The sequence below is a fragment of the Alligator mississippiensis genome, chromosome 2 (genome assembly GCF_030867095.1).
Source record: "Alligator mississippiensis isolate rAllMis1 chromosome 2, rAllMis1, whole genome shotgun sequence".
NCBI classification, from domain to species: domain Eukaryota; kingdom Metazoa; phylum Chordata; order Crocodylia; family Alligatoridae; genus Alligator; species Alligator mississippiensis.
The window spans coordinates 5,200,576-5,220,673 of record NC_081825.1 but is presented as its reverse complement, the minus strand read 5'-3'; the positions used below and the strand labels follow the sequence as shown (position 1 = coordinate 5,220,673).

The window sequence follows — 20,098 nt, the reverse complement described above, 5'->3', positions numbered from 1 at the left end:
AAGACTTGTTTGCCTGCTCTCCCTGCTCCAGACCTAGGACTGAGGATGTTGCATGGGTGTAGGGGATGCCCTTGGAGAAGGGGTGGGCAAAGTACAGCCCATGGGCTGGATCCAGTAGGGTCTCCATGGAGAGAGTCTCCCTGCTAGATCAGCCCACATGATTGCCCACCCCTGCCTTGGAAGGTCCTTGCTGCTGTATTTCGGGTCTGAAGCGTATTGACTAGAGCAGAGTGGGTACGGTTTATTTTCTGGCAGCTACTTGAAGAGCGTCACAGAGCCTGATTCACCCTGACCTTGTTGGACTTCACTTTACTAGCTTAGTTTTGTGTAGCCAGCCCAGCAGATATTGGATGGTGACACCTTTTTATTGCTACCAGCTAGGGCTGGATTTAAACTAGAGAACTACAGATCTCAGTCTCCTTGGCAGTAGCTCCTAGATGAGGGGTCTTGGCCAACCTGAATTCGTGAATCGCACAGAAATTCAAGGCTAGCCGGTGTAAGCCAGCGTAGAGTCACTGGAAGGGGCTGGGAAACACTGTTCTGTGATCTTGTCTTGTACCAGTTTAGTTAAATCAGTGTGAGCCCGTGTATGAATTCTTATCTGAGGTTGGAAGTGGCTTATTTTGTTTAGCTCAAGCCTCTTCAGATTTAAACTTCTCTGAAAGAGGTCTGCTTTAAATTAAAGCCTGTCTTGTCTACTCAGCCTTCTGCACTGGCTTAATGAATGAAATTGGCTTTAAATAACACCTTCACTCAGGCTGGTAGGACTGCATGTAGGCAAGCTCTGTCTCCTGTTGCTTTTCAGCCAAACTATTTGGTTCCCCCTGACTCTGCTTACCTACCGAGTCCCAAACCGGCAGCCCACCTTTTGTTGGTGAGCAGGTGATTGACTAAAGAGGGTGATAACCAAGTGTTGCAACTACTCATTTATCCGTTTTCCTCCTCCTTCCCCCCTAAATTTCCAGAGCCTGCAAGAAGTGTTTTCCTTCTTGTGCTACTTATCTTGAAGCCAGCTGGATCGCGCGTGGCCTATAGCACAGTGATTTAATTGAATCGGAGCTGTAATGCACCCCCTCGCTCTCTATGAACCACTGTGCCACGCAGAGGAATTAATATTCCTAGCCACTTTTCAGACCTAAACTCTGCTTGTGGGCTGGTGAGAACGGATACTAAAATAGCCTCAATTAATCACAGCAAAATTGTGTTGTTCAGGTTGTTTTTTCTTTCAGTGAACTGTTTACTACGACAGCTGCTAAAAGAATAAGATGGGAACCAGACACCATGCCTTTTCTTTTGGTACCTGACGAGCACTGAAGGTCAAGCAAATCTATTAGCATTGTGGTTTTTAAACTGCTCCTTGCATAGAGATAAAATTGTGGGCAATTATTTCCTTACTGGAATCTGCAGCAGGCAGAACTTCAGGCCGCTGGAAACGATGTTCGTCAAAGAAGCGTTAGTTAACGACAGTCTGCGGCTGATTGAAACACGGCACAAGTGTGCGTGGGAGAGCGATTGGAAATGAGAATACAGCAAGCTCCTGGCACTCTGCGGTGGACAGCTCCACAAGACAAAATCGCTACCACTGCGTTGGCTTTCTCTCCCACCAAATTGGTAGCCAAATTCTGATGGAGGATCCTGCAGGGCAGCTTCAGACCTTGGCTCCTGCAGGTAGCCAAGGCAGCAAGAGCAAAGCAAAACAGCCCAGGATTGTCCACTTGGGTTTTGCTGTGCTGCGGGGAAGAGCTATCTCTGTTCTGCTGTGTGCAAGTGGTGCTATTTACCGCACCCCGGTTGCGCTTCAGGATTTGCTGGGAGAAAGCAAAAGGCAAAGGGTAGTTCCCTATGTGGTCTTTCATCAGCACCTTAGCATTCAGGCCTGGATCAGTGCTGTAAGTTGCTGAGTTATTAGCTACTGAAATGATTGTAGTAGATAGCGGAATTACTGTACTAACACTTAGGCTTTTGGATGGAATAAAAGACCCTTGCATTCCTCTTCCTAGCTGACAGCAGGCTTCTGTGCCTGACTCTGGAGAGAGGCCAGAGAAGGACTCTCCAATTAAAGGGGGCAGAGTGAGAGAGAAACTTGCACAGTCTAGCAGCGGAAGGGCAAAGAAGGAACCGGACAAACTGTCTGGAAGAGATTTCCGTAGGTCATCTAGTCTAACCCCCAGCCTGAGGCAAGATCATCCCTATCCAGACCATCCCAGACAAATCCATCATCTAACCTCTTAGCAAAACGATGTTGTCAGCCCAGACTGTTTGCCACTAGGGCTTCTTACCATTGCAAGGGTTTTACAGTGAAGATACTGAAGTACCAGTGAGTGCATTGGGATAGCTGATCAATCAGTGTTTCTCTTTTGTTATATTAATTCGCCGAGTTCTCAGAGGACTAGTCTGCATCTACTAGTGCAACTGCAGTGCATCATCTTTATTCATTCACACCCAAGGCGCATTTGCAGCCACCAATCTCTCCTTTTACAGCATCAGTTACACCACCTCTGCTGAGCTGGGCCAGACTTGGCAGAGGCTGGTGAGGTGTCCCACACCTGTTGGGTGCCACGATACCTTCAGCACCTGTAACCTTCCAAGGGAGTGCTTTGCCTTCTGGGGGCAGAGCTGCTGTATGGATGTCCACAGCCACCAGCAGCATGTAGGTATGCGCACGCTCTGGGGCAGGGTTTGGCAACCTCTTGCTGGCGTGGGCTGCCCTTTGCAACCTAACTGCTGGAGGTTGCTGACCCCTCCTCTAGGGCCTTGGGCATAGTGCCTGTCTTCCCCCAGGCAGTCTGGGAGCAGAACCAGAGAAGCGGAGGCACGTCCTCACTGTTTAAAAGTGGCATCGGAGCTGGGATGACCAATGCCAAATAGCATTAGTTGCGAGGTGGAGGGTAGGAGAAGAATAAGGGAAAACTTGTTGAAAACCTCTTCTGATTCATTTAGTCTCAACTGGAGTCAACTGTCTTGTCTTATCCATGGCAAAACCTTTCGCAGAGATCGAGTCTGATTGGGTGTTTTTGGGACCTAATGCACGGCCCATACAATGAAAAAAATCCTTTTTTTGCAATTTCTCAGTTGGTCTAATAAAAGGTATCCTCTCTAAACCAAGAGTTCTAGACTCTTGCTTTTTCTTTTTTTGGGGGGTCCATACAGTCGCACACCCTGTCATGCCACACACACATGGCATGAGATGCAATTGTGGGATTGTGCATTAGATCCCGTTACACCTTATTTGTGATGCAGGGAGCCTGGGGTCCCCCTGCACTGGTTCCTGTGGCTATGAGCCCCACAGCTGACTGGGCTCCTAGCGGTAGCATCCTCCTCCCTACTGCCAGCCCTGCAGCTGATGGGACTCCCTGCCACAGGGGAGCACCTGGCCACGCATTCAATTAATGGTGTGATAAGAACAAGCTACCAAGTTACTACACACTTCTTGTTTTATCACACCATTAATTGTTTGAACGTTTAGCTGTGTCGCAACTTAAGGCATGATTAACTGGTTAATCACGCCTTAAGTATAGCTTATAGTCAGGGCCTACGAGATGCAATGCCTTGTTCAATCGTGGCTGAAAACGGTGGCAGAGCGGATCCTTCAGTGAACGCAGCAAGTCGCCGGTCCTAAATGCCAGCGTATAATTTGGACTAAATCCTTGTAACCTTACTGACGACTTACCCCTTGCTTTTCACGCAGAAGTTCTGCACTGTGCTTGAAGACGGCTTAGACCAGATACATAATGTCGGTATGTGTTTGTTATGAGCGGTGGGGCTGTATTTATGGCTGAATAGGCACGCTGATTAAAAGTAGAGATGCTAGGGTGGGGAAGCAAAATTTAGATCCAAGTTGGAGCTGCCCCAGTAGCTGAAGGTCAGGATCTGGTGTTTGATGTGGGCATATCTGTGTAAGCACCCACCCTGGTTTGCTTTCACACAACTTCTTTGCCCAAGAGGCTAAATGGGTGGCATTGGAGCCAGGGGCTGTGCCACCCTTGGAAGGATCTTGCAGGACCCCAATGGAGAATCACTGGTCTGCAGCCTGTAAGACAGTGCTGCTCTCTATTCACATTTGGAAGGTTCCCTTTGGCCTTGGAGTATTAGAAATGTAACTTTACGTTTACATGAAAGTTTGCTTTTTGCCCAAACTGAAGACTTTTTACCCCTTGATCTGGCAGGGAAAGCATCCCAGTCACTGGATGCAAAAAGAAGAATTTTCAAGCTTTTATTAATTTTATTTTGGTTTGTTTTTTGGGTTTTTTTTTTTTTTTTCTTCCTGATCACTAACTCTCATGTAAGATGCTCCTGGTTCAGTAGTGCTTTCTGTCCATGTGAGTTTTTCCAGCATTAAGAAGTTAAGTTTTGCAACAAGCCTGTGTAATAGAGACGGGATTCCTTGTACTGAAACTGAGACAAAGGAACGAAGCGACTTTCTCTGAAACTCAGGACTTCTAACACCCATGCCTATCCTCTAATGATCTAACCTGACTGCAACGAGGCTGCTTCTCTGCCTGGAGCTACATTTTATTTGATTGAGAAAAGCTTGTTTTGGTTACTTCAGAGGGAGCCAAGTTTGTGTGTATGAGGGGGAAGTGTTTTTCACCAATTACGACTTCTTCAGATGCTTGATTAACAAAGCTGCTCTTTAAAATCTTGGCCTGGACGTGGGAGTGACTGAAGCTGAATGCTATTGCTTTGAAGAAACTTTAGTTTAGAGGCAGCAGGTGTTTGAATAGCTCGCCCTGTACAGGCAGTACGGTACTAGCCTGAGTCTTAACGCAGCATGGAAGTGGGTCATTCGCATTGACATGTCAGCATGCAAACCCAGCCTGTGCCATTCGTCCGTCAGGAAAACCTCCTTTCCACAAAGCAGCAGTTGATCCTGTTTGTTGGAGTCCATGATGAGAGGAGGGACGTTCATAAGAACTGGTCTCTGCATTGAGCCTCTGCCCAGAAAAGCAGCATGTTTGCCTTGCCTTTGGCCAGCAAAGACTGGGCAGGATTCCCACCTCCAAAGGTGTTGGAAGAGAGTGCAATGGTTAGCGTGAAAAATACATGGTCTTAAAGCAACATCATCCATCACTCCCCATGAAAGTGTCTTTATGAACTTGGGGGGCAGATTCTCCACAGCATTGTCCCCTGGCAGGCCCGTGAGGAAATGCCTGCTGGACTTGGCGCTGTTTGTCATGAGAGTTCATCTCCCTGCATCCTGGCCCGTACTTTCAGGGGCATGGATTTATGTTGCTGGGGGGCAAGAGTAGTTCAGCTCCATGGGCTCACCCAGAGCAGTGAACTTTTCTGATGGTTCTTGAGCTCCCTGGCCAGAGGGCTATACCTCCTCTATGCGAAAGTCCATCTTCAGAGTCAGATTTCTGCTGAATTCTGGCTTGCCGCCTCGTTGTGCATGTGGCCCCTTTTTATACGCTAGCATGTAGTGAGTGCAGTAGAAGGACTTGTCTGCAGCTCTGTGGGATTTACGGGAGCTATTTCCATGCCAGAGGTCATGACTCCAAGTGGGGTCCCAGTGCTCAACATTTGCATGCAAAATGACGTTGTGAGCCTGCAAGGATTGGAAACTGGTTGGATTAAGATTTGTTGGGGTTGGTGTAGACATGCTTCTTCCAGAAACAGGCTCGTGGGACAGCTCTACCTGCCCCACACCAGTTCCCGGGAGATGCTATGCAGGGTCAGGCCAGGAAGGGCTGTAGCATAAGCCATCTTTCCTGCCTGCTTTAGGGTTATTGAAGAACCCTAATGAGACATGAGAGCATGCATGTGCTGCAGCCCTTCCCAGCATAACTGTGCATAATGTGTTTGGGGCAGACTTACTTGCGAGCACCCGGTTGAGAACCATTTAGATAAGCTAAAATGGCACAACAGTGGTTCTCAAGTGGGAATGCTGCCACATTTAAAGCTGGGAAGGGGTGCCTCAAATATAAAAAGGTTGAGAACCGCTAGCATAGGGGTAACATGGAAAGGGGTAGCAGAAGGGGTAACTTGGGTGGGCTGGTTTCAGAGTGAAGGGAACAAATCGGCTGGAGAGGACTCTATGCTCCCTCTAAAAACAAAATTTGATTTCCTTGTAATTTCTTTGTAGCATTTACAGTTATTGGAATGACAGCATGTATTGTTTGATATCCACGTTTTGTTTGATATCCACATTTAACATGCAGAGGAGGGCTGAATTATCCCTTGCCTTGCACCGTATTGTTTATACCTTCACAACGTGGACATACAGTACTGCTGTTCAGTCCTCTAGCATTTGCACAGACATAAGATGACTCAGGCTCTGGAGAGATCGTGGCCTGGTACTTGTAAAAAATCCCCCCACCATTATCTTGTTTAAATCATGCACATTTACATTTTGTCTGAATGGCTTCCCTGATTTTTAAAGCTTTGCTTAACCAACCCAGAAGGAAGAGCAGTGGGAGAAACCTGACAGCAAAATGGTACACGCAAATGAGAGGAAAAAAGTGACATGACTAATTTCTGTTACATGCAGTTCATTAATGAACAGCTGGGAAGTGTTCAGGTTCTGCGGTGATGAGTGCAGTACAAGAACAACACGTTAAAAATACACTACAATCAAATTAAGTTGTGGAGAGAGGGTTGTTTTGTCTTTTCTTTTTTGTTTTAATCGCCTAATAGAAAGCTTTGATTTTTATTTTTTAATTATCAGTTTCAGTCAACTTTCCTGGTGGTACTTTCCTGGTTTTCTTTTTAAGGAAAGATTTGTGTTCCCACTGATTTGATATAACCCTTCAAAATGCATAGATTTATACCTAAACAGTGCTCTTCCACTAGATTTGGTTCATGTTTTTGTGACCTTGGAGAGCGTGCTATGACCATGTAACTTGCTTAAGGAGTCCTAAGGTGGCATGTTTTCAGGCTCTTACTAAGTTTATACTTCTAGTACGATATTGGTTATGTGCCAGATCATTTTTTTTGCTCATAGTTTGCAGAAAGTGTTAGCATGTTAAGTGGGATTTATACACACAGCAGCCGCATATAAAACTATATTTTATTAAACAAAACAAACTTAAATATTTACTGCATTTAAAACATCTCTGATCAAAATATATTTCTTATTTACAATTAAACAACTTATAGAATAGTGGGGTTAATTGTAGTCAGTGAATTAAATGGATTATTTCAGGTTGGCCTGGGAAAACTTTCAAATATGCCAACGAGAAAGGGATGGGATCTTAAATTCCCACTTATTTAAAGACCTCAAAAAAGTTCCCACCTCCTAGGTTACCTAAGCCATTCTTTATACTTTTACAACTAGTTGATCTCATCCTCACCCTTGTTTTTATTCAGGCTGAATTTCTGAATCTCATATTTAGCAAAATGTATGTAAACATTTAAGAAGTTTAAAATAAATATAGGCCTGAGCATAATTTCTTAAATTCAGATTCTTTAAAAAAAAATCTTGTCCTAAAACAAAAACAAAAAATTAAAATTAAAGATCTTAACTTTTCTAAAAAAATAGTTGGATTATTTTTTAAATTGTGTATGGTGAGATTTTTGTGTTTGTTTAAATCAGCCTTGCAAAATGAAAGGTCTCAAAGGAAGTGCCAATTTAATGTTGCCTCTGGAGCCTTACTTTGCCTCCCTTGAGTATGTATAGATTGCGATAATCCATTGAATTTCCAGTCCTTCATGAAAAGTATGGAGGGATTAGACTGTTGCTCATTGAAATGGCTATCTGCATTTTCGTAGCAGGGGTTAATTACCTAGTTTTTCCCCGTTTTCCTTCTGTAAAACCCTGAACCTTACAGGCTGAAACAAAAAAGAAAATTCTGCCTGAAGTGAACGCTTGGTGTGGGATGCTTCAGCCCAAGTGGCTAAAATTTGGCAAAGTTTTATAGGCAATTGAAAACAGTGTCCTATAATGGAAACTTGGGTGACCTTAACTATAGGCAGTGACAACAGCCCTGACTTTAGCAGATGAAAACCAAGCTCAGGAAGAATTAGAGCAGTGGTTCTCAACTGGTTCGGAGTCAGGGCACCCCTCCACAACTCCTTTGAATTTGGCAGTACCCATGGTCCAGTGCCACTGTTGTGCTTCCTCCATCTATCTCCGTGCTTCTCAGCTAGGCTGCTCTAAGTGTCCAGGCACTGTAAAGGGCTGCTGCAGGGTCCCATCTGACCCGTCCGGGTGGACAGCAAGAAGGCCAGAGCACAGCCTTTCCTGGTCTTGATGTCGCGCACTCCTGCTGGGAACAGAGGGGTACAGGACAGTCCCCCTTGCTCAATGCACCTGTTTCCATTTGGGGTCGGACCGAGAGAGGCTGTAGGAAGAGTGCAGGCTGCATGCATGACATTTCAGCCTGGCCAATACAGGACTCATGCTGTGGCACCCCTGGATGGGGCTCGCGGCACCCTGTTGAGAACCACAGGGCTAGAGCAAATGCTGCTTTTTCCCCTCTTGGATTCCCCCGGTGGGAGGGGGGAAAGGGAATGGTTGTTGGTGAGTTCCCCTGTAAAAGCTTTAGCCCTCTGGCTTTTTGCAGCTGTCTGCACTTCGAGCTGAACAAATAGGCAGCCTGTCTGTGCTGGAGGTGCACTTTGGCCTGGATTCGACTAAGTCCTTTAAAGCACTGATGTTGGGACTGCTGCTGAATCGTTCAGCACACGCCATGCCCTGGTGTTCAAGCACTTCCCAGAGTGCGGCTGACCAGGAACCGGCGTTCAAAGTCCATCCGGCTCAATAAACCCTGTGTTTGGGACTGGTGTCCTCTGTATAGGAGAGCAGAGTCAGTAGGTGTCCACCTAATTTGGGAGCTGGGAGAAAGGGTGCGACAATATGCATAACAAAATCATGCCAGCTTTTCACTGTATTTCTTTCTGGGAATGTTTTTTTGTCTTCATTCCCTACCTTTGCTTTTCTGTTTGTCTTTGTATTACACGCTCTCCAGAGATTTGTCGGCCTGTATGTCTAGCACCCCTCATGGGGCCCTGATCCCTGCTGGGGTATCTGAGTTCACTAATAGAAACATTTCCTGCTAACGATTCCAAGCCTACTGCTTATTGAGGAGACCTACTGCTCAGTTTAAGTCTTCCTTGCTTTTAAAACCAGCCATTGGCTCACACAAGTATTTTGAGAGTGTATATATGAATAGCTACATTGAATCTCACGCTATGGTTTTGCATCATGAGATGTTTGCTGGGGGCTCTGCTAGCCACTGGAGTGTAGGAGTTATTGAATCCGGACATTAAAGAGCAAAAAAAAAATGCTGAACATAATTTTAAGGGCAGCTTGTTCATTTGACAGCAGGAGAACTTATCATAATTATCGCACTGATGTTGTGAGAAGCTTTTCTAATCTCAGCGTTTTCATCTCTGCAGGTGTTCATGTCATAGTCCCTGTGAGACCGTGTCTTGCCCTGCTTGTGCCATGTTTGGGCTTTGAGTAGGTGGCCAGCATGCATTTTTATTGGATGTCCCATTCAAGAGCCTAAGGACAAATATGAACAAACCATCCAATTCCACCCACCTTTTTCACACACATTAAGACTGCTTAATTCCTGTTCTTCCTACTGCTCATGTTGGCTAGCACAGTGGGACCCTGTTTTTGTTGGTCTCTTGGAAGTCCTGTAATACACACAAAAATACAGGAGCATCTTCCTTCCAACACATGTACTGTTCTCTTCCCTACCTTTCACATCAATTAGGAAACATTTTGCTTTTATTAATGTGTTCAGATCTTAGTGTTTGGTATGGAGATGTGCCCTAGATGCTACAGGTTTCCATGTAGAAAATGGCTGGATAACTATCTCCCAACCGAGCACTGCATTTTCAAGACTTGTAGTCTCCAAAAAGAATGGTGCCACATGCACCGTTACGATTTTTGATTTCTAGCCATGTGCCAAAATGGTACTTGGTTAAGTAGTTTTGTGCACCCTGACCAGCATTAGTGAAACCTGCAGCCCTGTAAAACCTTTTTAGTACTTTCTGTATTTACTTGCCTACCACATGCACCGTTTCCCCAAAAGTCAGCCCTCCAAAACTGGAGTGCATGCCTGAAGTGGAAAGGCTGATCTCTTTCTTTGCTGGAATAGAAAAGCATGGAGACACTGCTCTCTAATGGCTTTCGGCATGCCTGCTGCTTTGTTCCTGGTGCTTGCTGGGCCAGACAGCAGTCTAGTGTTAAGCTGCTAAGGATTTGGCAGTAACTTTTTTTATCACGGTCACCTGAGAGAACTTTAAAAATGAGAGAACTTTAATTAACTTCACCTGTAGCGTGCACTTTGCTCGGTGTGGTCAAGACTGGGCGCATCTACGCGTTCATTAATGCTCCGTACTTATAGCGCATTAAGTTTAGTACCTGTAGTAGCAGGTACTAAATGCGCCATAATCATCACCACTGCTCATTAGCACAGATGAATGCTTTTTTTGTGTGATGCTTAACGTCCATTGGGCTAATCTACTGCGCATTAGCATGGTTTTTGCCAGCCACGCTAATGTGCAGTAGAATTAATCCAATGGGCATTGCGTGTCTCTTGTGGACACGCCCTCTGTCTTGTTTCCTGGCTCTAGTATGTCAACATAACGCTAGTCTTTAAGTCCCGATCCTGCAAGTCCCTTGCAGATTGGTGCCTTCTAGTCTCAAGCTCTTTAGGGGACAAGTTAGAGAAAAATAAATCTGAGGAGAGATCTGCCTTACGTTTGGAAAAAACCCGTACATTTTGACTTCCTGTTAGTGACATAGATGCCAGATTCAAGGCATGCTTTGCTGGGTGACCCGCTCATGCTCATCCCTTTACAGCCTTCCATAATGCCCTGGAGTACCCTTTTCCAACCATGTCTTTCTCTCCCTGTTCTCCAGACTTCGTTTTATGGACGATTCCGGCATTTCTTGGATATCATTGACCCACGCACTCTCTTCGTGTCTGAGGTAATGAATATACATGTCTTAATCTCTGAAAGTACCATTTCTTAGATGGGAACATAGGACCTGGGGGCCATTGTGTCCTTTCAGTTTGGTTTAAAAGAAAATGATTTTGACTCTTGCATTTAAGCATCAGTGGTGTTCCCTTAATAAGGGCCCAGTTGTATCAAGTGCTAAGGATGTCATTGGGTGCTTAGCACAATTCAGGATTGTTCCACAATGGCACAAAAGCCAGGAAATTGAATCCAGTTCTTCCTGTCCAGCCAGCTGAAGTAAAAATACTTGTTACAAACCTCACCTAGCTATTTAAGGTTCTCCAGCAATGAGGGAAGAGCTGATGTGACATTCCTGGTGGTTTTAAGGTTAAAAAAAATGTAGAAAGCTGCTTCAAGACATCTTGCAAGAGGAGCACAAATCCACCTTGACAAAATCTGTTACAGTTATTTGGGAGAAATGCCTGTACAAAATTAATTGTAGTGATCCTTGTTGATCATTTGAGACTCCAGATCCAATTAAATTTGCTTTGAGAGAGAGAAAAAAGCTGTGCTTGCTTTGTCAGTCCCACAGATTCAGCCAGGGATCTGCAACTCAAATGAGGTCTCTGCTGGGTCGTGCATCATTGCCTGAAATAAATGTTCTGCAACTGGAGCTTAGTTAACAGTGCTGCTGATGCTGTGTGAGTCAGAACAGAAAGTAGATCACACCCCTAGTAAAAAAGGTATTTTTTGCCATTCAAGTTAACAGATGTAGCTATGAAGATGCACAGGATCAAATCTTTTTTTGAGTATGAAACTGGCACTTCTACACAGTAATTATCCTGGTTAACTTTTCTGGCTCATGTGTATTTAATTTTATATTGACATGGACTTTTTTGCATATAACATTTCATAAATGTTAATATATTTTTTTTCATAAGAAATGTTTCTAATTGGTTTACCTTAAGCAGTGCCGTATGCCACTGTTCAAAGGATGAGACGATAAAAAATGCATACTTTTTTTTTTTTTTCAGTGACAACTACTTTGCTATCCAATACAAGATGTAGATATAGGTATATATTTAATTTTCAGTGCCTTGTACAGAGCTACATTGTACATTAGCAGCTAAACTATCCATTAGTGTCCATGGCGTGTCTTAATTGTTTGTCTTTTTTTCATACCCTGATGAAAACATACCTGGTAGGCTTTTAAATGTTCTTCTAGAATTGATCGGCTTTCTTCAAAAACATGAGGCTAAGATATATTGGAAAGTTCCTCTCCTTTGGATGTTTGCCCAAGAACACCACAGAGAATAATACTGCAGCTCTTGTGCTATAAAATTGAAGATTATAGCTTCACTTATACAAACACAAGTCCAAATGAAATATGAAATCAATTTTCAAAAGTCGATGTTCTCTGTGTGGAACGCTGTCCATGGAAATAACCTGCTAGAAAGAGAGAGTTGCAGCTTGCATGGAGGTTTCTGCAAGCCATTAAACTAGCAAGATAAAATGGACTGGAAGAGAGGATGGCTTGAAAATTCAGTGAAACTTGAGTTGTTGTTTAATGGGAATGTAAGCAGTGGATAAAACCCCCTTCAAATGATGGGCCTGATCCTGTGGCTGTTTTGCACCAAAGTTTGTGTTAATAGATGCAAAGTAATGCATACTTCAAGGATTCCTTTTCCCATGTGTATTTGGGGATGAGTTGGGAATTGTGTGCAAGTTTTGAATTCCAGTTTGACTGTGAACGCCCCACATGTGATGGTCTCCACAAGCAAAATGGAGTTTGCAAAGAAAGCACCTTTTCTGCTCCCTTTTTACCTCTCCCTATGATGAAATGCTGAGCGGTGGTATCACAGGGCTAAGCAGTCTGCCCAAATAGGTGGGTAGCTGATGGGGACATCCATCACCTGGACTGAAGAGGTCATCTGATCAAGGGGACTGGACATTTATAAAGAAGAGACTTTCCCATTGGCTGTTTTCTTATAGAGAAGGAGACCAGAAGCAGAAGGCATTGTGATCCTTAAGGTCAGCAGAGAGCATCCTCCTGCCTGTACCATCTGTGCACCAAGTTCACGTGGCCAGAGTACATGTGAGGTTGTTCCTAGTACTTGCTCCTCAGCTTTGGAACTTCTTCCTCCTTAAAGCCCACCCGAGCCCAAACCTAGACTTTTTTCATAGGCAGTGTAAGATGTGGCTTGGGCAGTATTGTTTGGGAAACTGTTTTATCTGTTTTTATGACTTAGCTTGTTTTTATTACCCCTGAGCCTTTTCTGGGGATGGTAGCATAGGAATCAAATAAATAAAGGATGTGCAGAAAGAGAAGCTATGAGGGAGATGCGGACTTCAACACCCAAGAGGACTTTATTCAAATCCCAGAGAGTGCTCAAGTGCTAAGGAGAATGAGTCAGGGGTGTTATGTAGGTGTGTGATCGTCTTGTCTAGACTTGTATCTTATCTCTCCTGTTCTCTCAAGTAGACCTTGGCAGAGTCTGTGTGCTTCAACTGGCATGTCCCTGGAGTAGTCAGCTGTAGACCAGAGTGCTCATGAGGGTATTGCTGTAGGAAATGACATGCATAAGGAACCAAACTGAGGGAGTATTGGGGGAATCAGCTCTGACTGGGGGGGCTAGCCAGAGGCAGAGGGACCATGAGGTCCCATTTGTGTCCTGGGGTAATGGTGCCCAAAACTAGCGTTAGACAGGCCAAAGAAAAAGACTGTATAAGAAGTGGAACAGCACATGGCTTCAGTGTCCTGGGACTCAGACACAGCAGCTTGGTCCATGCCCAGCTTTGGAAACTTTTGTCAAGTCTGGTCTGAGACCTATGGTGCTGCATGTGCTTTGGGAAACTCACACTGGGAAGGATTTGGATGAACTAAAAAGACATGTGGCTCCTTATTTACTTGTCTAAGTAAGATCAGAAATGGACCCAAGAGATCCAACTCCTTCCACCCCTCAAACCATTAAAAAAAAATCCAAAACCTCTCTCTATATTGTGTGTGTATATAGTATATAGAGAGAGAGAGTTTATATATCTGAACATGCACATAAAAGGAAATTGAATTAAGCTCCTAACTTTTAGAAATAAATCCCTGGCAGGAATTATTTCCTTTTACTAGTTGTAGCAAGGTCTCCTAATTCCTGCTGTTTAGAGACTAGGAGGGCAGCCTTGGAGAGCTGCAGTGCAGAATAGGCTGCTAAGGTAGGGTCATCTGCAGAGAAAGAAGAGTCAGAGCAGATGCGGAGAAGAGCTTCAGGCAGTTATCTGCAGCAAGATGCCCTTCAGTATGTTACAAAGGCTGTGCTTTGACAAACGGGTAAGCTAAGCAGCAAATGGATGACAGCTGGGCAGGCTGCAGGAGGAGTAATGGGCTAAACAGAAACCCCTGGATCAGTCTGAGGTCAGGTGCCCAGAAAGGGGTGGAGGCCAGCATGCTTCAAGCCTAGGTCCAGGGCCAGATGGTCAGTCTGGCCCTGAGCTGAGGAGAGGAAAGCACTCCTGAGAGTTGCTGAGAAGGCAGGGGACCTAGTTAGCCCAGGGATCCAGGGAAGCTGGAGGGAGACTGGGACCTGGAGCTTCAGGAGACCAGAGGTTTGGGTGCACCCGATAGGTGTGGAGACCACGAGTGGGGTGCCTGGTGGGGCTTTCCATGTCGTAAAGGTCAAAAGCCCAGATAGAGCCCTGCCAGGGTCCTGCATAAGCTAGTGTTGAGATGGGGCCAGGGGTCCTGCGCGTGGGTCCTGTGTGATGGGGCTGATGCCCAGATGGAGTCCTACAAGGATCTGGGACCTAGTGAGATGTGTGTGCTAGAGCCAAGATGGGGCCAGGGGCCCAGTGCATAAGGAGAGAAGGGGCTGAAGCAAAGACACAGCCTTGCTTGGGTCTGGGACCCAGCAGACTGTGGGCCAAAGTCAAGCAGTTCATCGGCTGAGGGTAATAGCCCAGAAAGTAAGGGACTTGACGGCTGAGACCAGGCTAGGGCCAGAGGGGCTGGGATAGGCAATTATTTGGGTTGAAGGGCCACTTAAGGAGTTTTGGTGAGCTGTTGCAGGCTGACAGAGTGCTGACCCAGCCCAGGATGGGGGTGGATAATTGATTCTGTCTGGCCCCGATCCTGTCTGCCCCACACCCACTGTTTGTGGGCTGTCGGGCAGGGTTTGCATGAAGACTACCCCAGGACCCCTGCATGCAGGCTGCATTTGGGCAGGTGGATGGGATGCACCCAGAAGCAGGAGCAAAGCTGGGTCTGGGAACGGGGTCTGGGAACGGGATGGGTGGGTGGGGGTTGGGATCAAGTTGTGGCAACAGTGCAGAGCCAGGTCCTGGGGCAGGGCTGTGATATGCTCCTCTTACATCCCTGCCTGCAGAACTGGTGCCCATTGCAATCTGCCCCCCACACATCCCTGCAAGTCTGCCCTGGGCCCCAGCCCCATGCGGTCACCACTCCGTAATCCCAGCCCTGGCCCCTGCCCACCTGTCCCACTCCTGGATGCTGCTCCCCATCTGCTTGCCTGCTCCATATGGCTGCCTTGGCAGTGGATGCAGGGTAGACAGGCCAGGGTGCCCAGGCAGTGGGGTCAGGTCGGGTGGTGGCAGCAGAGCTGACAGTGGCACCTGAGGGATCTGCTGCAGGCTGGATCCAGTCCATGGGCCATATTTTGCCCACCTCTCACATAAGGTAATATATGCAAGGCATGGAGTGGCTTTTTAGCGAGGTGGGGGCAGGTGGCCACATTTATAGCTGTTAAGACAGTTAAGGCCAGGACAGCCATGACTGGGGCAAGTAAACTGGTACAGCTATGTTCCAGAAGAGGCCAGAGTCATCTTTAAATCAACCCCCCTTTAACATCTCTTGCTGTCCGAAGAGATATCCCATCCCTCTTTGAGTCTCTTGAAGTTTGGCCTGCAGACTGGACTGATTTAAATCAATCAGATCTAAATCATTGACTTAATGTGGTGATTTAAAAGCCTGATTAAATATATTCATTTTTTTTTTATCAGCTTTTCCTTTGTATTTTTTCTTCTTTTAAGGAAAGGTGTATTTTTCATTGATTGCAACAATTAAAACGTGTCGATTTACAACCAGGTAGTCTTTTACAGTAGATTTGTTATATACATTTCCTGGGTACACACAAATATTTGGATTTTCAGAAATCCTACATTTTTAATATGCTATAAAATGGTGAAGTATATGTGTGTTCACCAGATGATTAACTTTTTTTTGCTCGTATTTGTGTCAAGCTGCAATAAATTGGCAACTTGAATTTAATTAAACACACACAACCAACAGTTTGAGTTTATTGAACAAAACTTTCATTTGGACATAGAAACTTTAAAAAAAAAAATCAAAACAGAGTGCATGTTTGCAACTAAGTAATCTATTAAACACTAGTATTAACTGTTATAGAATTAGAAGTGTTAACTGTGGTTAGCGGATTTAAGCCAGTTACTCAGGTTACCCTGGGGAAAATTTTCTAGAAACCTTCCCTGCTCACAATTGATTCCTGCTGGTATAACCCCTTGGCCTTGTGTGTTGCAGTACTTTAATTTAGAGACACTTATACCCAGATGTAAACATTAACTTTATATGCAAAGGGACCAAGAAAGGCCATTTAAGTGAATTGGCCAGAATCATTCAGAAGCAGGGGGTTGGTAGTTACTGAGCAGATGGTTGTTTTTCCCTGAGCTGGAGAATAAGTCTCCATTATGGGTACAGAATCATAAACATTCATAATTTTAGAGCTAAGCTAGTCAGAGCTCAGGCTGAGAGAATAAAACAGGAATTTGATACTATTCAGGTTGGCTTAGTGGATAATCTTGATAAAGGAGTACACATGATGGTGTCCAGCGACTGTGATGACTTCACTGGATGCAGAGGATCAGCCAATATAGACCTTGCAGGGTCAAGCCCCTAATGCATGAATATTGCACCATATTTTTAAAGCTTGACCTCAAATTAAGGCCCTCCCCCATTCTTGTATAGAAGAAAATCAGCCTTTAACTCCAGAGTTTTTAAGTAGAGGCTCATTGATTCAACATGGTATAACCTATTAAAAAAATAATACATTTATGCTTTAGTCTATGCTGTATTAAATTTTGTTTTAAGATGGCTTATTTTAAAATAAGCCAAAACAATTATAATTTAAATAAAAATAAATTTAAAAATCTGATTTTTAAATGAAGAAAAAAATCCCTCTTTTAAAAAAAAAAAAAAAATCATCATTAAAAATGATCATCATGGGTTTTAATCCACCCTGATGGCTTGTCTGAAGGCTGTGGAACTCGTTGCCACAGGACACAATACTTCCTGCCTATCAGCTTTTAGTTCATAATATTTTGGTCTTGTTGCATGCCCCTGGTTCTTGAGACGGAGCAAAAACTTCTGATGTACCTTCTCCAGCCCATTTAGTTATGCTTTGGCATCTTTTTGTGATTAGAAGACTTCCTCTTCGTATGGAACCTTGTCCATGTCTCTTAATACCCATCTCTTTTTTATTTGTACTCCCCTTTTTAAATCTGTGGTCTCTTATTTGAAGGTGGGGTGCCAAGCACTGCACTCCAAATGAGAGCAAATTGTTGATTCCTTTATATTTAAAAAAACAAAACAAAACAAAAAACCACAAACTTTCTTATATTAATTTCCAGTCCATTCCTTTGTGATCCTAACATTTATTACTTTTTCACTGTGGTATATGTTGAGCTATCCGTGGTATGACCAGGTTTCTTCCTAGACTTAATACAGCTGATTTAGAAATACAGGGCTCCTGGCGTGCCTTGTTTTCAAGGTGCAGTGGGATATGATCCCCAGTCCCACACGTGCATGGCAGCAGGGGGATCAGAAATAAGATCCCAGTTGTGCCCTTTCTACTTGCCCGTGCAGGGGGGATCCTGGGATCACAATTCCAAGCTCCCCTTTCACTGGACATTTTAAGACGGATATCCAGAGGTTTGGAGCCAGAGCTGTAATCAGCTGATTTGTTGGCCCTGGTCCAGGACCTTCAGGGGGCCCTGCTACATGGCATCTTAAATTGAACATTTAGCTAGCCGTAAAAAATATTCTACATTATACATAGAACCTATATATGGTAGAAGACACAGGAACAGCCATTTCCTCCCACTTCCACATCCCCCAGTGCATTACTCTGAAATTCAGCACTGATAAATACATCTGCTCTCCAGTCCCCGAGCTTAGATGGAGTCCATCCAAAGTGTCTCAGTCTTCTGTGTGCTAACTATAAACTTTCTACATTACTGTTTGTCCTCATCCTCAGGTTGGTAATATGTTGAGTAGGGTTGGACCCAGAACCAAACCTTGAAACATTCAGTTTTTAACCTTTTTTTTTTTGTTTTTTTTTCCCCCATGATACAAATTGGTAGTTTAGCTTCTTCTCTTTCTGCTTTTGTTGCAAGTTTTTGATTGACAATACTTGACCCTCTCACCCTCTGGAGTCCTCATCGAACACCTTTTGAAAGGTAAAATAAATTATGCAAATTGACTGACATTCAAAGAAGTCTCATGAATTAGTAAGATGTGATTTCCCTCCGAGGAAGCATGCTGACCAGACCCTATCATATCCCAGCCTTGCAGGGATTCCTTGGCAGGTTCCCAGAAAAGAAATGCTTTGACCCTTCCTTTTAATGTTTTTGGATTAAATTAGATTGAGGCTTTGAGCCGCTGGGAGTGCATCAAGAAGCCAACACTAATGCTTTTCTCACCCGAGAATCCATCCTGGGAAAACACCTATTAATATCATGGATCAGATGAAGTGCTCCTATATGCACAAAACCTGCTTTGTTGGTCTGCCTAGTCACTGCCCTTTATGTGTCGGTTATGCTGCTTTGAAATACTCTGAGTGCAGCTAGGGAAAAGACATTCAGTTCTGTGTTATAGTGTAAGTTGCGTAGGAAATCTAGAAAATAAAAGTTAATGAAGATACCATATATGGAAAGCTCTTCCTATTGACAGATGGCTGCATCTAGGGCTTGGGGTTCTTCCCAGGTTGCCAGTGGATTGCTGTGTCTTGGAGAAGCCCGCTCTGAGGGAGAAAATAATCAAAGCTCATTTGTCCACTATTACATTTTCCTAGTGATTTCAGTCAGCACTCTTTTCCCCTCCCCTTCCCCATTTTCTGGACTGTTGAGCAAGTACCACCTGTCAGGCCAGGCCCTGCTTGGTCTGCTATCTGGTACCATGTAAACCAGTACAGCCTGGTCCATGGTTGGGTTGTCAGCAACTAAACCAGCACCCCCACCTGGGCTTGCCTGGGTGAGGAGGGTGTGTGGACACCCAGCAGGACTAAAAACAAGGCCTGCCGAAGGGCGGATGAGCTCCTTGCAAGCCAATGGCCATCCATACCTGGAGAGGAGGTGGGCACCACCAGGTCACTCTGCCCGAAGAAACACCAGTGATACCCAGCAACTCAACTGGGGGTGCTGCAGCATCTAAGGTGCCCTGACAGTTGCAGTGGCCTTGGGACTGACTTGACTTGAGCAACTACCCTGCCATGCTTCTAGATGCAACAGCGCTGACCCACAGTTTTGTCCAGCCCACTGATAATTTTTTTCAAGGAGAAAGTGACTATGCAGCCACCAAAACTGCAAGAACATTACACTTCCAGATCACAGCATTGTTGGAATAAATCTGGGCTTCTGAGGATGCAGGTTCTTAATGCTTATTTAGGGTCTTGCTTCTTCAAGGCTTTCAAATAGTTATCTTCCCTGTGAGGCAGGCAATGAGCATTATATGATATTATAACTGCGCTTTTTAAAGTGGTGAAATAACAAGACAGTACCTAGCCTTTGCACAAGAAATGGCACAGAAGACTTGAGGTTTCTGTTCTCCAATTCTAGACTATGCTGATCTTTAAGTTCAAAACCCACGTCGGTTCATTAAAAACATGAGAAACTATCTAGTGGAGATCTAGGTGTCAGCATTAGTTAATGTTGCAGGTAAGCCTTAAAGAGAATCCCTATGTGATAATTTATTTAATGATTGATATATATTTATATCCCCCCCCCCCCCCCGATTAAACTTTTCTTGGCAGCAATACATTTCAAACTTTTCCGATAAGCAGAAAATGTGCTATCGCTGAGACTTGAGCCTGGCTAGTTTTGTCTTCTAGGCCATGAGAAACCCCTTGGTGGGTGCAATGCCTATTTTCTGAAAAGTGTGAGGTTAAAATGATTGGAATAATACTTTTAATTGCTGTGTAATTAAGCTCCATCAGGGGAAGCA

General features: G+C 44.6%; 1 protein-coding gene across 2 annotated transcripts in view; it reads left to right on the top strand.

Moving 5' to 3' along the window:
• The window catches only part of SFXN5 (sideroflexin 5), a 196,478-nt gene that overhangs the window by 6,267 nt on the left and 170,113 nt on the right, over positions 1–20,098 (top strand). For both annotated transcript variants that reach the window (XM_006261298.4, XM_014597100.3), the window contains exon 2: positions 10,820–10,888. In XM_006261298.4, the coding sequence (XP_006261360.3) occupies positions 10,820–10,888 (69 nt within the window). The remainder of the gene's footprint in view (positions 1–10,819; positions 10,889–20,098) is intronic.